We start from the raw sequence: 18,444 nt of genomic DNA, 5'->3' as shown, positions 1-18,444 counted from the left end.
GAAACCGTGATATTTTCTGAGACGATTATCATACCGTGAAAATCTCATACGTTACAACCCTAATCCCACCTTCAGATCATCACTAAGACCAATTAATCTGACTCCATTAAATTATGCTGCTGTTTGTAATAGGGTCAGTGGTGGCCTAAAGGATAGGGAAAGTGCACTTGTAATCGAAAGGTGCCACTGAAGTACCCTGAGCAAGGTACCACCCCCAAGCACTGCTCTCCTCTGCAATGTCATGGTGTCATATAGGTTAAATGCAGAGTACACATTTTGTTGTTGTGCACTGTGTGCTGTGGTGTGTCAATGACAACTAATCACTTCACTTATATGCCATGCACTACGAGGCATCACAGAAAATATTTAAAAAGTATGACACAAAAGGAATTGTATTACAGATTAATGAATAGTTTGTTTCCAAGTTATAAATAATATAATAACGATACATTAGATGTTAAAAGTTATAACACCCATAAACAATGACAACAGTATTACATGAAATGGTTGCCAATTGTTAAATGGTTTCCAAATTTGCGACTAAGAGAGCCCATGCGGCAATCAATCAAATGAGTCTATCAATATATAAACAAACAAACAAATACGGAGGAACAAAACATAAAACATGCACCTCTGAGTCTCTGATTTCCGATCGGGCACTTGTGTGCTCCAGATGTGGTAGTCCCCAGCAGTCATCACTGCACCACTGGTAGATCTCCTGTCCTACATATCAGACCATGCATGAAAATATTAACAAAATAAGTGTTTCACCACATTTCTGTGATACTGAGCCATCTTATGAAGCATATAACACTTTCTTAGGGTGGCTGAAGGTTGGTATACATTTAGCTGCAGATCAAGTACCCACTGCAAACATACATAAGTATACATATTCTAAAAAAACATGGATGTGTTAAGGTTTTTATTAAGTTGTACAACCAGGCCCTCAAAAAAATATATATTGTCTTCATACCAGGGTTGCTGCAGTTGTCATACCATGAGCTGGTGCTGCTGTTGTTGTTTGTGCTTGTTCGGCTGGTGCTTCAGCTGGTGCTGCAAAAAAGCACATTTTAAACCAAATGATTTAGAATGAGTTAAATCGGTTGTACTGCATGCATTCTCATCAACGCTATGCTGTCTAGCATTTCTGACAGATTTGTAAGTTATAGCTTTATGATCTTTCAAATTGCAAAATAAACATGAGGAATCACCTACAATTAAAAGACAAATATAACTTCACGGCACCGGACAGCAAAATTACAAAAACATGACATAAACATGACATTACACTAATAATTTAGAATGAGGGTGGAATACATACCCAAAACTGTCTGACCATTGGGAATTTAACTGTATGTCCACTCCTTTGCCCAATCTCTTCTTCATGCTTTCTATGGTTCTTGAATTTCTAGCATTGTTGTAGTGACACAAAATATTTGCATCAAAAAGACATGCGATGAGGGAGTCATCATGTTGAGAAAATGATTGTTTTTTCCTCATTCCAGCGCAAAGAGGCTGTTCAGCACACGGGCTGTTGATCCAACCACGTAACTCTGGGACCAGTTCCACCTTTCGCAAGACATCCCTGGCATCTTTTGAGTTTGCCTCATGAAATCTATCATAAAGAGCATAATGCTCAGACGATCCAGTTATAGGGTGGCCATTTTCATCAGGAACTGGCTTCTTGGTGACTAGCCATGGCAAGCTCACTTTTACTGTCCAGTAGTGGCACATCTGATGTTATCTTCAGTAGGCTCAAGTAACCTACCCCCATGAGGTTTGAAGGTAATGCTTCTGGATCTCTTAGGTTGGTATGTGTTGCCAACCCTCTCGCAAAATCATATAATACAATGTTTGGAAAATGTTTCATCGACAATAAAAGGTCAGCAAGTCCCGGGGGCTCTCAGCCCTTTGTTGAACTTAACACCAATACACCACAGCACAAGACAGGTGACCACAGCCCATCCACCTGTTTAAGGAAACTGTAAATCAGAGTGCAACCATTCCAAGTAATGAAACTAAGAACTGTCTGTAAAAACGGTCTCTCAGTAATAGAACACAACTTACCAGAAGCTCCCCAGATCTGTGAAACACCTTATCATAACTCGCTCTGTTCTTCATTTCTTGTTGAAGTCTCGTTACCAGGTCCATCCGTGAGCCTTTGGGGTCTATGCACACAGTCGGACAGAGCACGCACAGCTTCCATCTATAATGAACATTAGTATAGTTGGTCTGGCGTGGGTTCAAAAACACACATCTTTGACAAACTGACAAAAATTGACTTAAAGTTCAGTACCATGAGCTTAAGAAGTTCATCAGTCAGTCGGTCCCCTGTGAGGTTAAACTCAGATTCCTCCTTTGCACTACAAGCAGAATACACTTCTTTGTATTCAGTGTTGAGTACAACATCCCTATCTCTTGTGTGAGGACCATCCACGGAGCCCAACTATGGTTACTGGGATGGACGACAAATGGTTTGACTTGTTGCCTTTAATGATGTTAGAAATATTATTAACATAACAGTACATTATTCCACAGATAACAAAGTAAATTTGCTAGAAATACTGTCATCCCACTAGAACATTGTGCGGACTGTACTTACTTGGGACCAACCCACGGCTGATCATTCAAGGAAACCATCTCCCAGAAATTTTCAACACTTACCTTTCCATCAAAAGTCTGAGATGGTTCCTCAATGCTGCTCACTAAGGAAAGCAAGACTTAAGTAAGCATGTTCCCAACAGTCATAGCTGGATATGTGGTGCTTGAAACAATGTAAGACTAGAGAAAATGAATAAATGTGTTCACTTACCAGGCATGCTAAAAACGCCCTTCTCATGAAGGTCCATCACAACAGATACTGGATGATAACCACACGATACACAAAAATATGTGTAACCCGGGTCTGACAGTGCTTCAAAGCTTAAATAAGCCTGCAGGACCCTTTTCCCTGGATGGATAGGTTTTACCAGAGGTCTTCTCCAACACATCCATGGCACTCCCTACTGCCTGATGAGTCTGTGAAATTGATGTATGACATTTAAAGGCTTTACAAATATATTATTTTGATAAAGTATTCGTAATTGTTTTAAATGATAAAACAACAGAACATGGTTCCTACCTGAAGTGTATTGCGTAGAAAATGGCACATGTATATGGACAGAAGTGTGTGGTCATCGAAATTGTGGACACCATCAGTCCCCTCCTGGTATCGATAGCCATACCACACCTGTAGCACCATTTTCTGTACACTGAAATTCCTAATGGACACAAGCACAGTAAATGTTACACATTTATCTTTCACCATTTTACACTGTGACATGTCTCTATACTTTGCACAGTACTAAAGCCAGTGTATGAAATTATCTCAGTAAGCATACAAGTGTGAATTGCTGGGAAGGAGGCTAAGCTGCTGATAGTGGATGTCATGGCTACACTGACATTTACAGTACATGTAGTGAGTAATGAAATGTTAAAATATCGATAATAAATATTTAAATAAAGAGAGAACATTACCTTCTATGACATCAGTGATTGTTAGGATTTTAGCCTTAGATGTAATCAGCACAGGTTCGCTTAGAGGAGTGGGCTCTAAACATTCTGAGCAAAAGGTTTCTGATGGTATGAAGTGCACAGGGAAATGAATGGTCTTGACCACGTCTGAGGGGAAAATCGCAGGCCAGTTTCTTCTTATGAAAAATGTATTGAACCATCCGCGACAGATTTTTGCCTTCAGGTGAGTATGGAGCTCCTTCTTCTAGGTCAAAACTTTCCATGTCAATTGGAAAAATGTTCTGTGATGTTCTCCTCCACACTTCTGGTTTTTCTGAAGAGTGCCTGGTCTGTTTCAAATAAAATGCCACTTGGCAACATATTTAGGTATGCATGACTGCCTTGGGTTCGCGCAAGGACAATGCCATGAAATGATTTTAGAATTGATTCCTTACCACCACTCTGCCAAGCCGGCTGTAATAGGAGATAGTTGACTCGTATACAGAAATGTGCTTTTTGTAGGGGGGTCCCACACACAGTCACCAGACAGGACAACGGGACTCCTGCATCATTTGCTTCTCTCTGACGTACCAAACACCTTTCCTTTTTGTCTTCCCCAAACCACTTGTCATGTACCATCACCTGCAAACATCCTCTGTAAGTGATGGAGTGTCCATTCTGGCTGGAGGCAGTACACGAGGGACTGAATGTGGTGGCACTCAAATGGACGAAGGTTTGACCTCTCTGCAAACTCTGCATTAATTCTGCAGATATCCAGCTCACACATTGTTTTTTGTTCAGGACCCCATGTCCTTTTAATGACACGTACTGGTGTGCTGGGTGCTATAAAAGACTTTGCTACTGCAAACACTCCATTTGTGTAATCAACACACTGAGCACTGAGGTGGTTCTGTGCCGTAATGTCCATTTTGATGGGAGTGTGACGTCTTCGAAGATGTATCCGTAGGTTCCGTCTATTAAGGATTAGGCCACAGCTAGTACACTTCACTGTTTTCTGCTTTCTTTGGGTGAGAGGGTGGTAGTGCTGGTGCTGCTGAGGAGCCAGGATCAGAGGAACATGAAGAAAGTGAGGGGTGGAGGATGGGGACTGGGGGAGGGGGACATGCAGCTTCAGAAGCAGTAAAGGAGGGAGCAGGAGAGGCGGGAGGTGACTGATGCGCTTCCGTTGTGGTTGGCTTGGTTTCACTGATGCATTGGGATACATGATGTTTAAACTGGTCTTTGCGTATTATTGTTTGGCTGCAATAAAGACAATGAAAGTGTCCTGTGGGTCTGCAATAATTGTTGCATTTGCTGATGAAGAAACCTGCAAGACGGCAACATGAAGACCAAAGCTATCAACAGAAAAGAAAGGTATACACAGAACGGGACTGGGGGAGTGAGGTCAGGAGTAGCTGATCAGAAAGTTACAGTGTCAAACAAAACACAAACATAGGTAAATTAGCTTACCAATATTCACATGACTTCAGGGACTCCCACTAAGGAACTCCACATCATTTTGTCTATCTTGATTGTAAGAAGTGCATTCTACATTTAAGCATGTGTATGTTTTAAAACCACCAAAATCAATAGACCAATAAACATCATTAGGAATTACCTCTATGCTGTACTGCATGTCTCACGTGGCTCTGAATGTGTGTTGTAAATTTGAATTGTTGGTCAGTTGCATAAGTGCAGCATGGGCATCTGAACACACCGTCTAGGCAAAACCTTGTTGCATCAGGACTGGCCTGTAAATGCGTTGGATGCTTTAAAACATAAACAATAAAACATTGTGTAAACTTACTGTTACTCTGAGGTGCACGCTCATTCTAACAACATAACATGCATGCAGAAGTAATGCAGCTTGTAAGGTTATCAGGCTGTGATATCGATAAAATATCTTATAGAGCATTCATATCATCAGCATTAACTTGAGTATCCTGAGCATCATAATATAGCCTAAACATCTGCATAATTAACAATCATAATATACTATTTTTACATAAATACCATTGAGGTTGTTGGTGTAATTTAATAATATATCGGTCACATACTCCATAACTCTTAATAAAACAATTCGGTCATCATAATCAGAAAAACTCAAAAGCACCTGTCGTAGTCTGTTTTCTACATATGCATTTGTGATAAATATTTTGCAATATTGTCATATAATTTTTAGGACATAAGGCCCAGACCTGCGGTCCCTGAAACAAAAGAGAAACAACCTAGCAGCAAAACGTACCGTCTGCGTTTTCTAGTGTTACGCCCTAAAACAAAACATATATACATGATTTATTTATTCAAATTTCATTTTAGTCTATTCAATGTGTTACCCTTCTCATGTTCTGAATCTAAGGGCATTTCAAGTCCGGAAATTTTAACTAGAGACACAATATTTAAGTAGAGGCATACCCAAGCGAAACAAGAGAAAGTGTGAAACAAGCACAACTACTTTAGCCCAAGTTTTTAAAAATGAGAAAAAGCCGTAATCAGTTTAACAGTTTTATTTCAATGTCAAAGAGAAAAAAAAACACTTCACCAAAGGCGAAGATCCATCCATAGCGGCTCTGGGTCCCGTCAGCGTAGCACAAAGCTAGCGTGATCTAGGCTGCCATTATCCAAGGAGCAGGGCCAGGCGCGTGCCACCCGTTTGAACAATGCGGGCGAAATAACTGCCTTATGGGATGCGAAGCTTGCGCATGCGCAGTGACGCAGACGCGCCTTTCAAAATGGCGGCGGCAGCAACACACGCGAAAGATCGATCTCCTGTATTTTCTTAGTTTTATTCTAAACAAGATGCCCCGATTTCATTTAAATACATTTAATAGCTGTAGGAACTAGTGAGCGGTATTTAGCAACATGCTATGTTAGAATAATGCCATCAAACGTGTCTGTTAAGCATATCACAGCGGACATACACGGAGGAAACATGGGGTAGAATCAAACAGGCCACAGGCTTTGAGATAGGCTGGCTCCCCAAGCTATTGCCCCCATTTAGCCCGAATGTCATAGACCTCCCCCCCCCCCCCACATCCTGACAAAGATGTATTTAGTTGTATTTTGTTATCAGGGTGATCGTCCGTTCGCAGGCCACTTTGGCCATGTGGTGTAGTCATAAACCGTCGCGGATGTTTACCCGAAACCGGGGCATCAAACAAAGAATAAGGATTCCTTAGACAACCCATTTCAAAATATGGCAGCAACAAACGGAGTGCCCAGTTATTTCAAATAAACCATGACCTTTTTTTTAAAGTATTGAAGCACTTTTCTACCAATGTGAATAATAAACATTTTAGACAAAAAAAATCAACGAATAACGCTGGTAATTCGTTGTCAAAATGAGCGTACGGCATTAGCCCAGAAGAGGGGTGGCAATTTGCATATGTGAAAGCCTATGTGAATGAGACACAGGTCCAAAACTTTTAACTAGAGACACAATATTTAAGTAGAGGCATACCCAAGCGAAACAAGAGAAAGTGTGAAACAAGCACAACTACTTTAGCCCAAGTTTTTAAAAATGAGAAAAAGCCGTAATCAGTTTAACAGTTTTATTTCAATGTCAAAGAGAAAAAAAAACACTTCACCAAAGGCGAAGATCCATCCATAGCGGCTCTGGGTCCCGTCAGCGTAGCACAAAGCTAGCGTGATCTAGGCTGCCATTATCCAAGGAGCAGGGCCAGGCGCGTGCCACCCGTTTGAACAATGCGGGCGAAATAACTGCCTTATGGGATGCGAAGCTTGCGCATGCGCAGTGACGCAGACGCGCCTTTCAAAATGGCGGCGGCAGCAACACACGCGAAAGATCGATCTCCTGTATTTTCTTAGTTTTATTCTAAACAAGATGCCCCGATTTCATTTAAATACATTTAATAGCTGTAGGAACTAGTGAGCGGTATTTAGCAACATGCTATGTTAGAATAATGCCATCAAACGTGTCTGTTAAGCATATCACAGCGGACATACACGGAGGAAACATGGGGTAGAATCAAACAGGCCACAGGCTTTGAGATAGGCTGGCTCCCCAAGCTATTGCCCCCATTTAGCCCGAATGTCATAGACCTCCCCCCCCCCCCCACATCCTGACAAAGATGTATTTAGTTGTATTTTGTTATCAGGGTGATCGTCCGTTCGCAGGCCACTTTGGCCATGTGGTGTAGTCATAAACCGTCGCGGATGTTTACCCGAAACCGGGGCATCAAACAAAGAATAAGGATTCCTTAGACAACCCATTTCAAAATATGGCAGCAACAAACGGAGTGCCCAGTTATTTCAAATAAACCATGACCTTTTTTTTAAAGTATTGAAGCACTTTTCTACCAATGTGAATAATAAACATTTTAGACAAAAAAAATCAACGAATAACGCTGGTAATTCGTTGTCAAAATGAGCGTACGGCATTAGCCCAGAAGAGGGGTGGCAATTTGCATATGTGAAAGCCTATGTGAATGAGACACAGGTCCAAAACTTTTAACTAGAGACACAATATTTAAGTAGAGGCATACCCAAGCGAAACAAGAGAAAGTGTGAAACAAGCACAACTACTTTAGCCCAAGTTTTTAAAAATGAGAAAAAGCCGTAATCAGTTTAACAGTTTTATTTCAATGTCAAAGAGAAAAAAAAACACTTCACCAAAGGCGAAGATCCATCCATAGCGGCTCTGGGTCCCGTCAGCGTAGCACAAAGCTAGCGTGATCTAGGCTGCCATTATCCAAGGAGCAGGGCCAGGCGCGTGCCACCCGTTTGAACAATGCGGGCGAAATAACTGCCTTATGGGATGCGAAGCTTGCGCATGCGCAGTGACGCAGACGCGCCTTTCAAAATGGCGGCGGCAGCAACACACGCGAAAGATCGATCTCCTGTATTTTCTTAGTTTTATTCTAAACAAGATGCCCCGATTTCATTTAAATACATTTAATAGCTGTAGGAACTAGTGAGCGGTATTTAGCAACATGCTATGTTAGAATAATGCCATCAAACGTGTCTGTTAAGCATATCACAGCGGACATACACGGAGGAAACATGGGGTAGAATCAAACAGGCCACAGGCTTTGAGATAGGCTGGCTCCCCAAGCTATTGCCCCCATTTAGCCCGAATGTCATAGACCTCTCCCCCCCCCCACATCCTGACAAAGATGTATTTAGTTGTATTTTGTTATCAGGGTGATCGTCCGTTCGCAGGCCACTTTGGCCATGTGGTGTAGTCATAAACCGTCGCGGATGTTTACCCGAAACCGGGGCATCAAACAAAGAATAAGGATTCCTTAGACAACCCATTTCAAAATATGGCAGCAACAAACGGAGTGCCCAGTTATTTCAAATAAACCATGACCTTTTTTTTAAAGTATTGAAGCACTTTTCTACCAATGTGAATAATAAACATTTTAGACAAAAAAAAATCAACGAATAACGCTGGTAATTCGTTGTCAAAATGAGCGTACGGCATTAGCCCAGAAGAGGGGTGGCAATTTGCATATGTGAAAGCCTATGTGAATGAGACACAGGTCCAAAACTTTTAACTAGAGACACAATATTTAAGTAGAGGCATACCCAAGCGAAACAAGAGAAAGTGTGAAACAAGCACAACTATTTTAGCGGTGAGGGTAAAATGCGGACCGTTTACAAACAGCGGATTCCGTGTTTAATAGTGTTGAGGCAATGTTTTCTAGCCATTTAAGAAAGGCAGCAAAGGTTTTTTTTTATACCTTTAAACATTAACAAAAACCGCTAATGTCTTTTCTTTAAAATTTTCAAGTCTATTTCTGTCTGGTTTTTCGCGATAAGTTGCGTGAACGCCTGAGTTAGTGTGTTTTTGGGGCTTGGATACACATCGAGGTCCTGACAGAAATAATTATGTCTGCTTTCACAAACCTAAAGTTAAACTTTAAAGCCCATCGGCGTGTGTGTGTGTGTGTGTGTGTGTGTGCTTGTGCACATGAGCACAAGCACATGGTTCAATGTAACTGTAGCAGCTTATTCCATTCATTCATTGTGCACATACACACATACACTCACCTAAAGGATTATTAGGAACACCATACTAATATGGTGTTTGACCCCCTTTCGCCTTCAGAACTGCCTTAATTCTACGTGGCATTGATTCAACAAGGTGCTGAAAGCATTCTTTAGAAATGTTGGCCCATATTGATAGGATAGCATCTTGCAGTTGATGGAGATTTGTGGGATGCACATCCAGGGCACGAAGCTCCCGTTCCAACACATCCCGAAGATGCTCTATTGGGTTGAGATCTGGTGACTGTTGGGGCCATTGTAGTACAGTGAACTCACTGTCATGTTCAAGAAATCAATTTGAAATGATTCGAGCTTTGTGACATGGTGCATTATCCTGCTGGAAGTAGCCATCAGAGGATGGGTACATGGTGGTCATAAAGGGATGGACATGGTCAGAAACAATGCTCAGGTAGGCCGTGGCATTTAAACGATGCCCAATTGGCACTAAGGGGCCTAAAGTGTGCCAAGAAAACATCCCCCACACCATTACACCACCACCAGCAGCCTGCACAGTGGTAACAAGGCATGATGGATCCATGTTCTCATTCTGTTTACGCCAAATTCTGACTCTACCATTTGAATGTCTCAACAGAAATCGAGACTCATCAGACCAGGCAACATTTTTCCAGTCTTCAACTGTCCAATTTTGGTGAGCTCGTGCAAATTGTAGCCTCTTTTTCCTATTTGTAGTGGAGATGAGTGGTACCCGGTGGGGTCTTCTGCTGTTGTAGCCCATCCGCCTCAAGGTTGTGCGTGTTGTGGCTTCACAAATGCTTTGCTGCATACCTCGGTTGTAACGAGTGGTTATTTCAGCCAAAGTTGCTCTTCTATCAGCTTGAATCAGTCGGACCATTCTCCTCTGACCTCTAGCATCAACAAGGCATTTTCGCCCAACGGGACTGCCGCATACTGGATGTTTTTCCCTTTGCACACCATTCTTTGTAAACCCTAGAAATGGTTGTGCGTGAAAATCCCAGTAACTGAGCAGATTGTGAAATACTCAGACCGGCCCGTCTGGCACCAACAACTATGCCACGCTCAAAATTGCTTAAATCACCTTTCTTTCCCATTCTGACATTCAGTTTGGAGTTCAGGAGATTGTCTTGACCAGGACCACACCCCTAAATGCATTGAAGCAACTGCCATGTGATTGGTTGATTAGATAATTGCATTAATGAGAAATTGAACAGGTGTTCCTAATAATCCTTTAGGTGAGCATATATGCTATGTCTAGATCTCCTGGGGAAATCAAGAGTGTTGCCCACAAACATTGTTCAGCTTTTGGCCTAACATGGTCCTTGCGTGTTTTAAAGTTGCGTGAAGTGGAGTGAGGAGCATTCTGAACATCAAACTATTTTAAGATAAATTGTCTGTAACAGGAAATTTAGTTTCTCAATTTATTTCTTATATATTATTTTGTTAATTATTGAGTTCAAAGTTTTGTAGTAAATGGTGATATTGTCATCAATTTGGTGATAATGCGAGCCAAACATTTCTCGAAAATGACATTTGCATACAGTAAGTAAAACATTCTGAAATCATATTTCTATTTTATTCTGCTGCTGCTTACATGTTTACATCTCTGTCTCTCTCGCTCTCTCTCTCCAGGACAGTGAAAGTAGGACTATTTACCCTTGTTTATGTAGCTGTAGGATGGCCATAATATAGTTTCAATCCGATATCGATGTAATGCTTGTCTGTGATGATTGGTTAACATATTGATTGGTGTATTAATATAGCCGGAAAGTAATAAAACCCATTGCAATCAAGTATACAGTGCCTTATAAAAGTATTCAGTTATCATAATTTTACTCAATTACAAAGGATAGTTAAACGTTTTCCAAATGAGCATTTTATTGCATTTCCAAAGGCACTGTAACTTATTTCTGTGCCAACATTAAAATTAAATAAACTTATGATTTAATGTCGATATGAGATGACAAATTATTCACAAATGATACAGAGGTGCCACTCATTTCCACATACAGTAACTCATCACAATTGGGTGCCACTGTGCTTTTTAATGAAAAGCTGATAAAACTTAAAATGTGGTTCGGTCATGTGTGTAGTCTGTGTGTAGACAAGGAAACAGAGGCATAGTAGCTGTTATTTTTTTATTCCAAAGTCATCCAATTTGCTATTTTCCTTACATACCCACCCATTCACTCACTCACTCACTGACCCACCCACCCATTCACACACCCAAGTCTTCCGTAAGGTGTTTGCAGAACTCGCTGCAGAACCCAGGCTGTGTGAAGTTCCCCTCGTCTTCCACGCCCAATGTAGCCTATGGGACAATAAATAATAAGCAAGCATACTTAGTATCAAAACAGAGCAACAATGTTTTTCATTGCATACTTTCAAGAAAATATTCAGGACCTGACACACAATAAATTGTTCTGGTGACTTTCTTTTTGCAACCGCTGACTTCAGCAACAATTGTCAACATTCTTACACAGTATGCATACCTGGTAAGCTGTTCTTATAAGTCTCTAGACAGTGCTGGCAGCATTCCAGGCGATACAATCGTCGGAATTGTGCTTGATAGGCCGCACTGTACAGTTTCCATGGGACTACACCTGTAGGTTTCAAATTTAAGAATGATTCATTAGAGTAAAATCCCTTGTTAATGGGAATACAAACATCCTAACTCAAAGGGTATTCAAATATCATAATATGTTTTATACCTACTGTCAAGCCACTGAAAATGCGCTCGGGCACGGAATGTTTCCCTTCCGACTAAGTCCCAAAAAAAGGTGACAAACAAGTGACAGCTTTAAAAAAGCTTTGTCACCCTCGAACAGGACTACTTCTAAAAGGATATCCTCCAGGACGTCGAGGGGGATCTGTGAAAGAAATCATACAAGCACGCAAATATTATTTTACAATAGTTCTGTAATATAACAAAAACAGACAAAAATAGCATGACTTCTACATTCCAACTCCAACTGCTTAAAATGAAGCTCATTGTTTTCACATTTTTGTAGGGTACAGCACAGTAAGCACAGAGAAAAAAAGAGAAAAACAGCAGGTTCAGCTGTAAGATCAGCTACATAAATACCTGTTCAATGGAGATGGAACCCATTCCTCCTCCTCTACCATCTGTGCTTTCAACACATTGAATTTTCCTAAAAGAAATTATATTGTCACAACTATTGTAAAACTATGACATATTGTAATGGTATCACATAGAGTTGACTCCACCTGAGGGCACAGGTGTAAAACAATTTGATCACGTTGGGCACCAGACCTGGAAAAAGGCAGTCATGATACTACCAGCTTGTCAGACTGAAAGGCTTATATGCATATGGGTCAGAACAATGCATCAGAGTGATAAATATTACAGCATCAACTTTGTAAGGTGTATCAATCCCCACTAGGGTTGTAACGGTATACCGGTATGGCGGTTTATTGTGATATTGACATGTACGATTATCATATCATGCACATTTGCCTATCCGCGGTTTGGAAAAAAAAAAAAGAAACCAGATCTCACCTGCGCTGCTGTGTATATGCAACTTCTTTCCGCTTTACTGCTTAGACTCCACCCATAAATGCACAGCGGCGAAAATGTCCGATAGTGGCTGCAAATTCTAATCTCTATTTCCCGCCGAAAAAAAAATTAAAATCTGCAGTATGGGAATATTTTGGGTATCCGAAAAATGATCGTGGGGTGGATATCCAGTTTGCAAGAAATGTGGACGAACAGTGGCCGCAAAAGGAGGAAATACGTCGAACATGTTCTCCCATATTCGCGAACACCATCCCTCCGTGAAGATAAAGGTAAGTTCCATTTATAACTTAAAGCCGTATTATTTCTGTGATGCAGAGGGAATCCCGGAATCCAGTCATGTAATTGGAGTCAATTACAGTATAATTCAGATGCCACGTAAAATGTCCGATTTGATAGATAGATGGATGAATAAATCAAAATATAGCTGTGCAGCAAATTAAATCGCGATGTGCGTCTGTGAATATACAGCGCAAAAAGGCTGCCGCTTGCTCATTAACCAACTACCCCCCCCCCCCCCCCCACACACACACACACACACACACACACACACACACACACACACACACACACACACACACACACACACACACAGCGGCACAGATGATTATTTTGTCCTCCAGGTTCGTGTGCCGCCCCCCATAGAATCCCTCCCGGCGCCCTCCCAACTTCATCCCTTATCGTCTCCGCTCGCCCATCCTCTAGAAAAACGCTTTATTTAGATTATTTTTGTTTTCCTCCAAGTTCGTGTGCCGCCCCCCACGTGACATGAAAAAGTGCCGCCCCGGGCGGCTGCCCCGTTCGCCCATGCCTAAAACCGCCACTGCATGATGGTCATGGTTTTTAAAGCGTCTGCTGTCTCATTCACTATGTGAAGACGTGAACACATGAACATATCCAGAGCTACTCTCAAGAGAACACTTAATGATCATTTTATAATTTTATTTAAAAGAATAATCATCAAATACACTAACTGAAAACTCATAGGTGTTTAGTACAAGTGGACACATTCTCTCACCTCAGCGGTCAAGATTGAGCCCTGAAAATCTCAACATGCTTACATTTCTTCATCATAATCTGACCTGAAAAAAAGCAAAGAAATGCATGCTGCTATGATAATCTCAGGAAAATATTAACAAACATGACCCTGCACATATTGCTCTCCCATATATGCTGTTAAAGAGGAAGGACAGTTTGATTTATTCTTGTCTAATATAAAGAGAAATAACTTATTCCTTATTTTGTTCAAATGGGAGATGCGCAGCTTTATTTTATTTATTTTTCCCCCAAAAGTTAGACTCATACTTCCATAAGTTTTTTTTATTTTCATTAAAAAAAAGTTTGTTACAATAAACCATGTTCATCCAAAAACCATATCTCTTTTTATTCATTTAAGGGTCATTGTAGCTGATGATTATACTAATAATAATGATAGTTTAATACCGTATACCACGAAACCGTGATATTTTCTGAGACGATTATCATACCGTGAAAATCTCATACCGTTACAACCCTAATCCCCACCTTCAGATCAGATCACTAAGACCAATTAATCTGACTCCATTAAATTATGCTGCTGTTTGTAATAGGGTCAGTGGTGGCCTAATGGATAGGGAAGTGCACTTGTAATCGAAAGGTGCCACTGAAGTACCCTGAGCAAGGTACCACCCCCAAGCACTGCTCTCCTCTGCAATGTCATGGTGTCATATAGGTTAAATGCAGAGTACACATTTTGTTGTTGTGCACTGTGTGCTGTGGTGTGTCAATGACAACTAATCACTTCACTTATATGCCATGCACTACGAGGCATCACAGAAAATATTTAAAAAGTATGACACAAAAGGAATTGTATTACTGATTAATGAATAGTTTGTTTCCAAGTTATAAATAATATAATAACCGATACATTAGATGTTAAAAGTTATAACACCCATAAACAATGACAACTGTATTACATGAAATGGTTGCCAATTGTTAAATGGTTTCCAAATTTGCGACTAAGAGAGCCCATGCGGCAATCAATCAAATGAGTCAATCAATATATAAACAAACAAACAAATACGGAGGAACAAAACATAAAACATGCACCTCTGAGTCTCTGATTTCCGATCGGGCACTTGTGTGCTCCAGATGTGGTAGTCCCCAGCAGTCATCACTGCACACTGGTAGATCTCCTGTCATACATATCAGACCATGCATGAAAATATTAACCAAATAAGTGTTTCACCACATTTCTGTGATACTGAGCCATCTTATGAAGCATATAACACTTTCTTAGGGTGGCTGAAGGTTGGTATACATTTAGCTGCAGATCAAGTACCCACTGCAAACATACATAAGTATACATATTCTAAAAAACATGGATGTGTTAAGGTTTTTATTAAGTTGTACAACCAGGCCCTCAAAAAATATATATTGTCTTCATACCAGGGGATGCTGCAGTTGTCATACCATGAGCTGGTGCTGCTGTTGTTGTTTGTGCTTGTTCGGCTGGTGCTTCAGCTGGTGCTGCAAAAAAGCACATTTTAAACCAAATGATTTAGAATGAGTTAAATCGGTTGTACTGCATGCATTTCTCATCAACGCTATGCTGTCTAGCATTTCTGACAGATTTGTAAGTTATAGCTTTATGATCTTTCAAATTGCAAAATAAACATGAGGAATCACCTACAATTAAAAGACAAATATAACTTCACGGCACCGGACAGCAAAATTACATAAACATGACATAAACATGACATTACCACTAATAATTTAGAATGAGGGTGGAATACATACCCAAAACTGTCTGACCATTGGAATTTAACTGTATGTCCACTCCTTTGCCCAATCTCTTCTTCATGCTTTCTATGGTTCTTGAATTTCTAGCATTGTTGTAGTGACACAAAATATTTCGCATCAAAAAGACATGCGATGAGGGAGTCATCATGTTGAGAAAATGATTGTTTTTCCTCATTCCAGCAAAGAGCTGTTCAGCACACGGGCTGTTGATCCAACCACGTAACTCTGGGACCAGTTCCACCTTTCGCAAGACATCCCTGGCATCTTTTGAGTTTGCCTCATGAAATCTATCATAAAGAGCATAATGCTCAGACGATCCAGTTATAGGGTGGCCATTTTCATCAGGAACTGGCTTCTTGGTGACTAGCCATGGCAAGCTCACTTTTATCTGTCCAGTAGTGGCACATCTGATGTTATCTTCAGTAGGCTCAAGTAACCTACCCCCATGAGGTTTGAAGGGTAATGATTCTGGATCTCTTAGGTTGGTATGTGTTGCCAACCCTCTCGCAAAATCATATAATACAATGTTTGGAAAATGTTTCATCGACAATAAAAGGTCAGCAAAGTCCCGGGGGCTCTCAGCCCTTATGTTGAACTTAACACCATACACCACAGCACAAGGACAGGTGACCACAGCCCATCCACCTGTTTAAGGAAACTGTAAATCAGAGTGCAACCATTCCAAGTAATGAAACTAAGAACTGTCTGTAAAAACGGTCTCTCAGTAATAGAACACAACTTACCAGAAGCTCCCCAGATCTGTGAAAACACCTTATCATAACTCGCTCTGTTCTTCATTTCTTGTTGAAGTCTCGTTACCAGGTCCATCCGTGAGCCTTTGGGGTCTATGCCACACTGTCGGCACAGAGCACGCACAGCTTCCATCTATAATGAACATTAGTATAGTTGGTCTGGCGTGGTTCAAAAACACACATCTTTGACAAAACTGACAAAAATTGACTTAAGTTCAGTACCTTGAGCTTAAGAAGTTCATCAGTCAGTCGGTCCTCTGTGAGGTTAAACTCAGATTCCTCCTTTGCACTACAAGCAGAATACACTTCTTTGTATTCAGTGTTGAGTACAACATCCCTATCTCTTGTGTGAGGACCAATCCACGGAGCCCAACTATGGTAACTGGGATGGACGACAAATGGGTTTGACTTGTTGCCTTTAAATGATGTTAGAAAATATTATTAACATAACAGTACATTATTCCACGATAAACAAAGTAAATGCTAGAATACTGTCATCCCACCTAGAACATTGTGCGGACTGTACTTACTTGGGACCAACCCACGGCTGATCATTTCAAGGGAAACCATCTCCCAGAAATTTTCAACACTTACCTTTCCATCAAAAGTCTGAGATGGTTCCTCAATGCTGCTCACTAAGGAAAGCAAGACTTAAGTAAGCATGTTCCAAACAGTCATAGCTGGATATGTGGTGCTTGAAACAATGTAAGACTAAGAAAATGAATAAATGTGTTCACTTACCAGGCATGCTAAAAACGCCCTTCTCATGAAGGTCCATCACAACAGATACTGGATGATAACCACACGATACACAAGCATATGTGTAACCGAGGTCTGACAGTGCTTCAAAGCTTAAATAAGCCTGCAGGACCCTTTCCCTGGATGGATAGGTTTTACCAGAGGTCTTCTCCAACACATCCATGGCACTCCCTACTGCCTGATGAGTCTGTGAAATTGATGTATGACATTTAAAGGCTTTACAATATATTATTTTGATAAAGTATTCGTAATTGTTTTAAATGATTAAAACAACAGAACATGGTTCCTACCTGAAGTGTATTGCGTAGAAAATGGCACATGTATATGGACAGAAGTGTGTGGTCATCGAAATTGTGGACACCATCAGTCCACTCCTGGTATCGATATGCCATACCACACCTGTAGCACCATTTTCTGTACACTGAAATTCCTAATGGACACAAGCACCAGTAAATGTTACACATTTATCTTTCACCATTTTACACTGTGACATGTCTCTATACTTTGCACAGTACTAAAAGCCAGTGTATGAAATTATCTCAGTAAGCATACAAGTGTGAATTGCTGGGAAGGAGGCTAAGCTGCTGATAGTGGAAGTCATGGCTACACTGACATTTACAGTACATGTAGTGAGTAATGAAATGTTAAAATATCGATAATAAATATTTAAATAAAGAGAGAACATACCTTCTATGACATCAGTGATTGTTAGGATTTTAGCCTTAGATGTAATCAGCACAGGTTCGCTTAGAGGAGTGGGCTCTAAACATTCTGAGCAAAAGGTTTCTGATGGTATGAAGTGCACAGGGAAATGAATGGTCTTGACCACGTCTGAGGGGAAAATCGCAGGCAGTTTCTTCTTATGAAAAATGTATTGAACCATCCGCGACAGATTTTTGCCTTCAGGTGAGTATGGAGCTCCTTCTTCTAGGTCAAAACTTTCCATGTCAATTGGAAAATGTTCTGTGATGTTCTCCTCCACACTTCTGGTTTTTCTGAAGAGTGCCTGGTCTGTTTCAAATAAATGCCACTTGGCAACATATTTAGGTATGCATGACTGCCTTGGGTTCGCGCAAGGACAATGCCATGAAATGATTTTAGAATTGTACCTTACCACCACTCTGCCAAGCCGGCTGT

At 40.8% G+C, this 18,444-nt stretch overlaps 1 protein-coding gene across 1 annotated transcript; it reads right to left on the bottom strand.

The window, feature by feature from the left end:
* Positions 1-13,695: 13,695 nt before the first annotated feature.
* On the bottom strand, positions 13,696-17,178 carry LOC140591784 (HMG domain-containing protein 3-like). The gene is made up of 6 exons (XM_072713242.1): positions 16,771-17,178; positions 16,540-16,681; positions 15,794-16,441; positions 15,443-15,523; positions 15,104-15,189; positions 13,696-14,097 (listed from the first exon to the last, which is right to left on the bottom strand). The coding sequence occupies exons 2-6, from the start codon at positions 16,679-16,681 to the stop codon at positions 14,086-14,088; spliced, it is 969 nt and encodes a 322-aa protein (XP_072569343.1). The 5' UTR covers positions 16,771-17,178; the 3' UTR covers positions 13,696-14,085.
* Between the last annotated feature and the right edge of the window lie 1,266 nt (positions 17,179-18,444).

Source organism: Paramormyrops kingsleyae, chromosome 6 (genome assembly GCF_048594095.1).
Source record: "Paramormyrops kingsleyae isolate MSU_618 chromosome 6, PKINGS_0.4, whole genome shotgun sequence".
NCBI lineage: Eukaryota > Metazoa > Chordata > Actinopteri > Osteoglossiformes > Mormyridae > Paramormyrops > Paramormyrops kingsleyae.
Note: the sequence above shows the minus strand (reverse complement) of the source record. Positions and strands in the feature narration are given on the sequence as shown.